This window comes from Heteronotia binoei, chromosome 13 (assembly GCF_032191835.1).
Source record: "Heteronotia binoei isolate CCM8104 ecotype False Entrance Well chromosome 13, APGP_CSIRO_Hbin_v1, whole genome shotgun sequence".
NCBI lineage: Eukaryota > Metazoa > Chordata > Lepidosauria > Squamata > Gekkonidae > Heteronotia > Heteronotia binoei.
Window position 1 is genome coordinate 31,399,679 of NC_083235.1, and position 12,033 is coordinate 31,411,711.

The window sequence follows — 12,033 nt, forward strand, 5'->3', positions numbered from 1 at the left end:
GATTCATGTATGTTCATTCCCACCAAGGTGTTCACCTTCCATCATTAGATGGGAAAGCATGAGGCTACACCTAAAGAATTCCCAACAAATGTCTAGAGGATGATTTGAAAGCTTTCCATAAGAGGACTTCATTTCCCTTACCAGCAAATGGCACCACTGAACACCTTGTACGTCATGCTTTAACCCAAACCTAGTTTCCAGAAATATCTAAGCAGAAGGTGCCACATCTTGGCCCCTCAACAGACTTTATCTCCTCATTCAGACATCCTTTTTTATTACGTATGAAAATTTCCTCAAGGCATTTGAAAATCGTTAAGCTTAATGAGACAGCAAGGCTAACATCCTCATGGGGAACTTGCCTTTCCCTAGCACCTCTGCATTTTCCTGATTTGTCAGCTTTGAACTTGAAAACAGAACTCTTGTGCTACACATATGCATGATGCACAATGGCTTTTTAAAAAAAAGGTATAACTTACTTGGGGGCCCTGTTATATCACAGGGACTTCTTCTAAAACAATGGTTCTCTAGCCACCAGCAACAGCCACGTAAGCCATCAGGCCACCAATACTAACCACCTAACTAGATCTTCATTCAGGTTCTGAAGCTGGTGGTCAAGATGTTTCTCCTGCCATCCCTGCCGCGTGGATTTGTAGCACAACTTATTCCACAAGCTTAGAGAGAGATAAAGGGGCAACTCTCCCCATTTCAAATGTTTCCACTTGAATCTTTTAATGCCATTTAAGGCAATAATAATAATAATAATAATAATAATAATAAATTTTAATAAATTTTATTTATATCCCGCCCTCCCCGCCGAAGTAGGCTCAGGGCAGCTCACAGGACATGGTACATACCATGATTACAATAAAATACAGTTAAAATACAATTAAATTACAGATTCATAAACTAAATTAAATAAATAAATTAAAACCAGTATAAATTGAAGGTGCTACAGTTCAATACATATATATAAAGATGGCTAGATGTCATTACCATTAATGATGAAAAAATGGTGTTTGATTAATTGCAAACCACCTCATGCGCCTTTGGTAAGTCAAAAAGCAAAATTATACATCTAAAAGAATGAAAGGGAGTTTCTCTTTGGACAGCCAGTGGATAACAGAGCTCCCACCCACTGATAAGCACTGGCTCCCACACAACTTCAGTTGAATGTATGCTGCCAATTGTAAAGCAGCTTCCAAAACAAGGGAACCAGATTTCTGAAGCAGATTGAATTATGCATGTGTATTTGATTTACACATGGCTTTGTCACAGAAGCTGCATTATTCAGCTGTGGAATTTGGAATTTTCAGGCCAGGACTAGGATTGCAAAAGACACTGTTAGCGAAAAACTGAGATAGTGAAAAACAGGCTGAAGGTCTAGAGCAGAAAGGGAGGGGAGAAATTGTCAAGCATCTTCAGTAGCTTTCAGAGATCTAGAAGCTCAGTGTTGGTTTTTGAAAATGGGCCCCATTATTCATAAGATAAGGTGCAGAAGTGGGTTTTTTTAATATGGCAAACAGAAGGGAAAGGCACACAGTCTGGCTGTGGTCCCCTGTACGTGCTGACACATAATGTAATCTTGACAATGCTTTGCCTACTGAGGAGGGTGAGGTTGTAAAAGACACCCAGCATCACCCATGTTTGCCGGTTCCACCTGCATAACACCATTTCTGGGGGGGGGGGGGGGGAGAGGATAGACAAGACTCAAACAGTCAACTTCTGGCTTTGCACCCTCAATGCAAAGTTGTATCACAGACTGAAATTTTAATTGTTTTCTCTCCAAGGATTCCTGGAAATTTTCTGTAGATGAGACTAAAAGTCTTCATCTCGGCTCTAACCAACCTACAATCCACAAGGTTATTTTTAGGGAGGCATTTTTGCAAGACTGTAACCTAAATGCCTTCAATCTCCCAATCCCACTTATGAGACTTGGGCTTCTGAAATAATGGATTTGTGGCTGTTCTGAATTTAAAAAGCAACCCAAGAACCTCAGAGCCAACTAGATCCCTCCTGGCTTATGGATTTTTTGCACCACGGGGCACTTTTAACTTGCAGGAGGCTATGCCAACACTATCTTACCTTCCTTCGTTGTCTTTGCAGTATGGGCAAGTGCACGCTTCCCTGCGCATTCTTCGGCCTTGCTGCGGCTGGGCATCTGGACTGTTCTCTCCATCTTCCAGGTTGGTGCCATCGTCAGCCAACCCGTCACCACTACCATGAATGTTGAGGTGAGTGTTATGATCACCTGCAATGAAATGTTTTGTTTTGGATTTAGCTGTTTTTACTGTTATCAAGACACACACACACAGAACGAGAGAGCGAGAACTACAATCAATCCCTGAGAAGAGGATTGCCCAGTGAAACAAAACTGGCACAATCTGCTTTGTACCTTAATCAATTATGGGTAACTTCAAATGTTACCAGAAAGCACTGAAAAGGGAAACAAAACACTAAAGAAAACAGTCAATGTAAGGTGGGACAGGGGAAATCATGTGCAGCCTGGAAACTCACTGCATGATCTTGATCAAGTCTCTTTCTCTCTCTGGCAAAGCCATCTCACAAGGTGGTTGTTATGATAAAACAGAGGGAAATACAACACACTGTAATGAGTTGTGTGTGTGTGCACAAAACGCACAAACATTACTTTTTCATTTGTCCTTACTCAGAACTATTTATCTAAAAGTTGTACTTTTGTGGTGCAAACACAAATATTTTCCAAGCCCATCCTTACTAGAACCCCACTACTATATCACACCCGAATGATAAGCTGTGTTGGGCCTAGAATCTTATGAACTGGGAAGCTTGTTTTGTTCAGGGCAAAGTTTCTTTGTTTGGGAACTTGCAAAGTGCTGGGCTTAACAGAAAGAATGCAGTGTGCGTGGGTTTGGGTTTATTTTTTTTTAAGTATCTGTTTAGCTGGAAATGATTGTAGTAGCACCCTGGGAGCTAATCTTAAAAACAGATGCAACCCATCCCAACAATAAAGTGAGAAACGGTAATAAATACAGCAGCTTGAAAGAAAGAATAGTTTAAGTGGGGCTTGTGCTAAGGATGGTATCAGGGGGGGTTTGAGGAGTGCGCTAGCTGGCTAATTACTGTGATCACAGAATGGATGTATAAAGTTGAAAAATTATCTGTTAACAGCCCGCGCACCACATTCTCTCCCCCTCTTTCTCAAAAGCCAATATCCAATTACAAAAACCATAGGAATTATAGTGCCGTGCTGATGAGTTTTTCAAATGCAGGGGAAAGATATAAAACATTTCCTAACGGGAGGGGAGCACTGGAGGAGTGGGAAGCTTTCGAGCCCATCCATTTTCATTTCCATTTTATTGGGCCGTGCTTATGCTGTCATCTAATTGCTTCTTCCATAATTCCCAGCTACACTTTCCAAATAGTTTATTTCCCTACAAGACTCTCTGCTTGATTATTTTCACGGGGTGGGGGTGGGGAGAGAAAACCCCACACAAATAGTCACAGATGCAAAAACGCAGCAGGCTGAGCAATCTGTTTGCAGAGGTGATTTAACATATGCCAGTAGGTCGGGTCCATGTTCATCAGACCGAGGAACACAAAGTGCTCAGGAACCTACAACAGCTATTACTTAGTTAGGGTCGCAAAGTGGCTGCCACTTAAAGGGAATGTACGCAAGAGCTCCTTGAAGTCCACGCTGTCAGTAGCTTGCAGCCCTGCTGCTCTAAGCAGAATAATGGGGCAGAAATGCAGTGATGTCCTACGCGGGAGTGAATTACCTCAAGTGGTGCTGGCAAAGAGGCAGCGCAAAGGTCGCATGCCTTGAAACTCAATTATTTCTCTATTGTCCTTCACAGTGTTCAGAATTACTCGAGATCTCTTAGTAAACTCATTAAGGGGGTAAGGCCAATGTTCTCACCCCAAAATTGTGAATGATGCACTGAAGGCTACCTGGTGGCTGAAACAATAGTGGATGTGGGATAATAAACTAAAGTTTAATCCTGACAAGACCAAAGTGCTACTGATGCTTGGAAGGTCACACCTGGAAATTAAGGTGTCACCCGCTCTGGCTAGGGCTGCAGTCCTCTTAAAGGGACAGGTTTGTACTCTGGGAATGCTCTTGCATCCAGGTCTACTGCTAGATAAACTGGTTAGCCAGCTGTGGACTTTCCTAGGCAGAGAAGTTCTGGCCACTGTGGTGCATGGCCTAGTTTAATTAGATTGCTGCAGTGATGCACTCTATGCACAGCAATGCACACCCATGAAAAGTGTTTGGAAACTTCAACTGAATACTGCAGCCAAGATGTTGTCTAGAGTGGTCACAGAAAGCCTATCACCCCATGTCTAGGCTTATCTACACTGTTGTTTTCAGGTACAATTCAAGGTGCTAAAGCTAAGATAGTTTAGGACCAACATACCTGAAGGACCACCTAATCCCTCATGAACTAATCATCTTCCAAGACCCTCTTTCAAGCGCTCTTACCTTCTGAGATTAGGCAGCTGGCAACTTGGGAGAGGGTCTTCTTGGTTGTGGCATGAAAACTCTGCAGCGCTCTGCCCATGGAGACTCAGATGTCCCCTTCTGTTGCCACCCTACACCAGCAAGTAAACACTTTGTTGTTTCATTTGGCATTTCCTCAGCGACTCCCTCCGTCCTGTCGAATGTTTGGTGTTTATGTTTTTGTATGCATAAGCCCATTTAACTATTTTAAGCTTTTATTTTAATGTGTTTTCTTTCCGTTTTAATGGCTTTTAATATGTGGTTTTATTATGTCTGTTTTTAATTTGCTGCCTCGGTGGTTCTTAGGAAGACAGAAAGGTGGAGTATAATTTTTGTAAAATAAATAATTTTTTAAAAAATTTCCCTGATAGAAAGTCACGCTTTCTACCACTATACTACATCAGCTCTCAGAATAGGAATATTCCAAACCAAAGAACCTTTCCTTTGACACGTTCTTTCCCACTATGCTCAGTTGGCCCGCCCCTTTGAGAAGTACCACTGGCTCCCTGTTCTACGGCTGCTCCCACAATGTGCACACCCTCCACCCACATAGTTAAGGTGGACTACATGGCTGCACAAGCACATCACCTATGTTGAACATAAGCACACAATCCACTCCAAACAGTGCATCATATGTGACTGTCAACCCCTAATTCATGTAAGTTATAACGACAGATTGCAGATATGAGGTCAAGGGAGTTCCACAAAAGATTTTCCAGGCTTCCAAACAGTGTATGTTGAAGAAAATGAGGAATAAGCAGCAAAAGTAGATTTCAGTTCCTCATCAACTATTGCTGGTTGGGCCCTGAACAAAAGCATGACGTTCACCAGCGGTCCTCAGTGGGACCCAAGAACACCTTTCCTGATGCCTGCCAATGTTTTAAGAAAGTGGGTGGGGCTTTTGCCCAGCAAGGCTTTCCATTGTCCATTTGGGGGGGGGGTACTGCTCCGACAGCAGGGGCCACCACAACACAAGGATCTTCATTGCTTGAAGGTAAGCTTTATACATGCAAGGTAGTATTTATAAATATTTAAGTTTTGAAATGTATCCTGTTAAAACAGAGCTCCTGCTTGAAATGTTGAAGAGCTGCTATTACAGTTATTCATGACCTCAAATCCTGACATTTTTTTAGTTGGCTCCTCCTCTGAAGGCAGCCATTTTGTGGGTGGCTCCACCTCCTGCAGCAATCATTTTGTGGTTGCACCCACCACTATGTGCTGAAACTCCAAAGATGCCCACAAGTTCAAAAAGCTTGGTTATCTCTGACCTAGATCCCCCTACTCCAATTCAAAGTTGGGACAACCCTGTGGAAAGAGCGATAACTGCACCAAGATACTTTGTCCACTGCCAAGATTTTTGTTAGAGAGGGATGATGGCTCAATGGCAGAGCATCTGCTTGGTAAGCTAAAGGTCCCAGGTTCAATCCCTAGCATCTCCAACTAAAAAGGGTCCAGGCAAGTAGGTGTGAAAAACCTCAGCTTGAGACCCTTGTAGAGCCACTGCCAGTCTGAGTAGACAATAGTGACACTGATGGACGGAGGGTCTGATTCAGTATAAGGCAAGTTTCATATGTTCATATGACTGCATAAAGTGTGTCATGTTAGCTGTGAGCCAGGGAGCCAAGAAGTCCACAGTTCAGGCCTCCTCTCAATGAAAAACTCACTAACTAGCCTTGATCAAGCCCCTACCCAACCCTAGTCTCAGACCTGCCCCTCACTGGCAACATGGGAATCATCATTTTGGCTTATGTTAATGGGCTGTTGGAAAGTTTCCCAAAGTAAGTTGCTAGGCACTTCTAAACAGCACTCTTATAAACCTCAGAGTAGACACAAAACTAGACGCAGAAAGTTTCATTAAAAAAGGATCAGAGACCATACAAGTCACTTGAACGCTCCACCCCACCTTAAACACAGCCACCCCCCTTTTTTACACCTGGGGAAGGACAAGACACCCTCTTCATCTATTCTTGCCCCCAGCATGCAGGCAACTAGATCTGAAAAAAGGGAGGGGGCAAGGGCCACAAGAGACTGATCACATTGGCTTTTCTTGATTTTCCATTACATTTTACAACCATGGATTTGTAACAGCAAGCACATTTAACGTCTCTGGGAAGGAGTTCAACACACACACAGACACCATAGTTAATTTAGTACAACATACAGAGCACAGTTTCCAGCACACAGGCTGAGGGGGCTGATTCTTACTCCTCTTCTGCCATGCAGCAGCTTCCATTTTTAAGACACAGCATGCTGGTTTTCAGCCTGATACAACATGCTGCATTTAAGCACAGTTGGCCTTTTGCATATCATCATAGCCATTCCCCCTACAACTCTGAAGGCATGAGAAAAAGTGACTCAAACCACCACACTTTTACAGTTTCACAAATCCTTCAAGGACCAATTGCACGGAGTCTTTCCAACAGTTTCATCGCCTGGAGTAGTTGTGAGGCACAGGCATTACAGAGAGTTACCCTGTCTATACACACAGTGCTGTGTGTGCTGCAGTTCCATGCAAACACAGAAATTTGGTACTGGGCACATAATTTAAATTCCTGAAAATATTGGAGCTCTAAGTTTCTATCTTATATCTTGGGAAAGCATGCAGGCAACGTCTGGCACAATCCTGGAAGTCAAAGAAGTGCAGAAATAAGGGCTTTCCAGAGGTTGGCAAGGGGTAGAGCTTCAGCCACGTCATCTAGACTTCTGTGGGAGGCATACCAGATACAGACTTCACAGTCTGGCCTGAGGCAGTCATATGTCATGCAGCCAAGGCCTTCTGTCACAACAGTTTTCAGTCTAGAAATCCAATCACTTGATTTGGGAGTAAACTGTTGACCTAAAGTACATCATTCAGTCTTGGCTGGCTTCTGTGCAGATGACAAAACCCACAAAGCCAAGCTACTCACAGACAAGGTTTTACTCTCTACGTACTTGGGTGACTCCACAGATACACAAGAAATAAAACTCCAGAAAACTGGTCCAAGGAAGGCTGAGCATGCCTCAGAAGGAATGGAGTGTTGAGAACAGGGAGGGGGGAACATTATCCTGCTCAGGCCTTGGATTCAGCAGGAGCTCACAGGAGCATAGCTTCTGAATCTTTCTGACAGTTCCACCTCCTCCTTCCCACCTTGTCCACTGAATAGCAGGTGCAGCTGAATAACAATCCCTGGATGAGCTCCACCACCTTTTTTCCTACAAAATTACCCTGATCCTGCTCAAAACCCCTGACATCTTACAGCACGGGTCCCCAACCTTTCTAATCCTGCAGGAACCTTCCGACATGGTGTGGTGGGCAAAGTCATGTAATAGCTGCCACAAAACAAAGAAGCAGAGTTGGATTTATGCCTCACCCTTCACTCAGAGCGGCTTACAACCTACTTTCCTTCACCGAGTCCGTTGCATGTGGAGGAGTGGGGAAACAAACCCGGTGCTCCGGATTAGATTCCACCGCTCTTAAGCACTACCACCAAGCTGGCTCTCCTGGCTGTTGCAGGAGTTGAAGCCAGCCAGCCACAATATGGCGAGCTATATGTAACAACCACTGAAAGCAATGAAACTCTCACATAAAACATGTATAAATGCATTCTCTTAGGGCAAATTAAAATAAAACAGAACTAAGGAACACTTAAATACCTAATACTTGAAATTTCCCCACTCAAAAGTCTCACACAGTCTCTTAGAAACAAACTTCTTCAAAATAGACATAGTAAAGATGTGGGTGGAGTCTTTGAGTTTGTTAGTGTTCCACTCGTGAAGGTACGGAGAGAATAAGGAAGTGCTTTTCACAAAATGGCTGCTGCAGCTTACCTTCAGTCACACAGTAATGATCTTTGTGCTATGGTGGCAGCTTCTGCTAAAGCAAAGTTTTTAAAAATCTGCACAGCCCAGCAAATCTCCAGTGACCAGTCAGAAGCCTTGCTGTGCAGAAGTCCCACCTCGCCCATCCCACTTTTGGTGGGCACCATGTTGGGGAACCCTATCTTAAAGAATTCTGTGAGTTTGAAGGGTGGAGATTTCCAAACTATACCATTCCCCCCCCCCCCGATTCCTCACAAGCTCCCAGCTTGTTTGCCCATATTATGGAACATATTTGGGCAGAGTGCATGAAGTGTTTGCCAGACTCAGTCATTTTCCCCATCATACTATCATCAATGCAAGCAAACTAATCAAATCATCACAGGGCGGGGGGGAGGAGAGCAACACAAAAATCTTTGGGCTAGACCAAAACAAGAAAAAATGCCCAGCAAACTTCCCTAGGCAGAGTGAATTTTATTCATGCTTCCTCAGCATAAGGAAAGGCTGGTCAATTTGTTAGTTGACGAGAAAAGTGTGTTTGCATCATGTACTCTAGAAGATTCCACAGCTGGCCTATGCGCACACAAGTCCCATGGGAAGGACTGCATGATAGCCAGAAATAATAAATCACTCCAAAGAGCAGAACTACAGAATTGTGCAACGGAAATTCTATAAATGTGCTTGTATAATATATACAGACTGCAAAATTCAGCTCTGATTGATAGCGAATTTAGATTCCCTTTGCACAGAATTCTGATTTTATTTTTTAGCAATTTGTGGGCTCTTTATGCAGCTCACTACATCACATGCTACTCTCACTTTTCATCTGCCTTCTATGCTCATCTACAGGACCCCCTTGCTAGTTTAGCAGTTAATCACTCTTTGTTTTGGGGACCTTGGAGAGGGACATACTTGGCACACAGCAGAAATGTGATAGGATTTCAAGGTTAAACAGCAGCAGACTAAGTAATTGTATTGAAAGTATTTATAGTTCCCAATATCCTTTAATCACAACGTTGTTTTACAGAGCAAATTGAAAACACGTCCTTGTGGAAAGGGAGAAAAGCTGGTGTTATTTAGACTAAAATGGAACGATTTGAGAGCATTTCCTATTGCAAATGAACAAAGCTTTGCTTCATTACCGCTGACTAATACACGCTTGCCTTCTTGTTAATAACATGTGGGTTTTGCACTGGGCAGTCACTTACCAAAGAAGGAAGCTCTGGTGTAAACATCAGTTGCGCAAACATCAAACCTGTAATACCAGTATGTCTGAACTTGTATGGTGTAAAAGCCGCAACTCAGCTTTCTGCTATTTCATCATCATTACTTTCCAGAGAAGTATGGTTCTAAGGAAAAATCTGAACCAGGCACAATCCAAGCACCACAAGCAAAGTTTGATTTTAAAAGATGTTTTCCTCAGTCAAGTCCATATAAAGCTTCCATTTTACAATTCTCCATGCAACTGAGGAGAATGCAAACATTTGCTGGAGCTACAGTATTAGCAGGGTAAAATGTCACTGTTGCCCTTTAAAGGGCCAAAAGTGAGTGGAGAACAGATGAGAGCAAAGCTTCTACGCTCATCTACAGGACGCCCTTTGCTCTGTTTCTGTCTAAGGGCTATGCGGTGAAGCATTCAGATGAAAATTCCACCAGCAGCTAAGGCCTACAGGTTTCCCTCAGAACTGGATCATAGTATGTGTTTATTTTTTTTTTACAAATCCAGTTTAAAGATGAAAGTCTGGGAAAGGCCAAAAGTTGCATTCTGGACAAGCTGAAGGACTTCCGTTGGGGAAAGATCCCATGTGGAAGCAGCCACAGTAATACTAGGCAATTTCATCATATAAAATGGGATGTAGTTATGATTCAATACAACTCCACCCACAACTCAAGACAATCAGAGATGGTCTACGTATACAGTAGAATGAAGAGGCACTCAGGCTATAGAACAGGGTGCCCACCATGGGTTTTCAGGAAGTGGATGAGGCCAGGTAGGGCTTTTGCCTAGTAAGGCTTCTAACTGACTACAGAGATTTGATTGGCTGTGCAGCCTTTTAGGCATCTGGATCGGGGTGGCTCGGCGGTACTGATGTTGTTGGACCTATCGGCGGCGTTCGATACGGTCGACCATCAGTTGCTGACTTGCCGCCTCGCCGACGCGGGGATCCAGGGGCTAGCCTTGCAGTGGCTTTCCTCTTTCCTTGAAGGTCGGGGACAAAGGGTCGCGATTGGGGGGGAGCTATCCCAGAGGCGTTCACTTAATTGTGGGGTGCCCCAGGGAGCGGTTCTCTCCCCAATGCTGTTTAACATCTATATGCGACCTCTTGCCCAGATTGCCCAGAGGTACGGGCTGGGGTGCCACCAGTATGCTGATGACACCCAGCTCTATCTACTTATGGACGGCCGACCGGTCTGCGCCCCAGAGAACCTAGATCAGGCATTACAGGCCGTGGCTGAGTGGCTCAGACTGAGTGGACTGACACTGAATCCTGCGAAGACAGAGGTCCTTTGTTTGGGCCATCGGGGGAAATCCCCCTGCCAACTTTTGACGGTGTACCGCTGAGGCCGGCAGATAGGGTCAAAAGCCTTGGGGTGCTATTGGAGCCGTCCCTAAAGATGGAGGCTCAGATAGCGGCCACTGCCAAGTCCGCGTTTTTTCATCTTAGACGGGCAAGGCAGTTGGCCCCCTTCCTGGACCCCGACGACCTAGCAACAGTGATCCACGCTACGGTCACCTCGAGGTTGGACTACTGCAATGCCCTCTACATGGGGCTGCCCCTGTGCCGGACCCGGAAATTGCAGCTGGTGCAGAATGCCGCGGCCCGGCTGTTATTGGGCCTCCCAAGATGGGGACACATTCGGCCGGGTCTTCGGGCTCTGCACTGGCTTCCAATAACATACCGGGTCCGGTACAAGGTGCTGGTCATTACCTTTAAAGCCCTATATGGCCTGGGACCTGCCTACCTGAGGGACCGTCTCTCCCCACACGTTCCCCAGAGAGTACTGAGGTCCGGCACCCAAAATCTCCTTAATATCCCCGGGCCCAAGGAAGTGCGTCTCAAGACAACTCGAGACAGGGCCTTTTCTACAATGGCCCCTATGTGGTGGAACCAGCTACCGGAAGAGGTGAGGGCCCTGCGGGATCTTACTCAGTTCCACGGGGCCTGTAAGACGACCCTCTTCCGGTTAGCTTACGCCTGACTGGACTAATGTAGCTCTCTAGATATCTGTGATCACCGTATAGTTAATACTAGTTTTAAGGTTTTTAGGTTTTTAAATGTTTGATTTAAATGTAACTATCTTTTCCGATTTTATTGTTTTGTTGTTTGTTGTAAGCCGCCCTGAGCCACTCGTGGGAAGGGCAGGATATAAATCCCGGAATAAATAAATAAATAAATAAATGAATGAATGTTGCTTTGGCAGCAGCTGTGACCACACCAAAAGGGTCTACCAGGGGTGTCAAACATGAGGTCTGTGGGCTGAATCAGGCACCCGAAGGGCTCCTATCAGGCCTCTGAGTAATTCACTATTGTCTGCTTCTTTCTCCCTCTCTTGCTTCCTTTTGCATCACAGCTTGCTTTGTCAGGATTGCTCAATCAAGCTACAGAGCAAAGCCTCTATTTTCTCCATTGACTGACCAGCACATGAAGCAACTTATGTACAAAAGCTCACAATGCCCAGCCATTTCATATTTTCCTCGGGGTCTTAGGCTCAAAGCACTGACCATGAGATTTCTGTAATGAATGTCAGTAAATCAAAAG

General features: G+C 44.5%; 2 protein-coding genes across 2 annotated transcripts in view; both read right to left on the bottom strand.

Annotated features, from left to right (window-relative positions):
- Positions 1 to 12,033, bottom strand: part of METTL1 (methyltransferase 1, tRNA methylguanosine) — a 1,067,043-nt gene that overhangs the window by 14,864 nt on the left and 1,040,146 nt on the right. The window lies entirely within an intron of this gene.
- SP1 (Sp1 transcription factor) overlaps positions 1 to 12,033 on the bottom strand; it is a 43,670-nt gene that overhangs the window by 10,591 nt on the left and 21,046 nt on the right. The window contains exon 4 of the mRNA XM_060253433.1: positions 2,083 to 2,248. Coding sequence (XP_060109416.1) covers positions 2,083 to 2,248 — 166 coding nt within the window. The remainder of the gene's footprint in view (positions 1 to 2,082; positions 2,249 to 12,033) is intronic.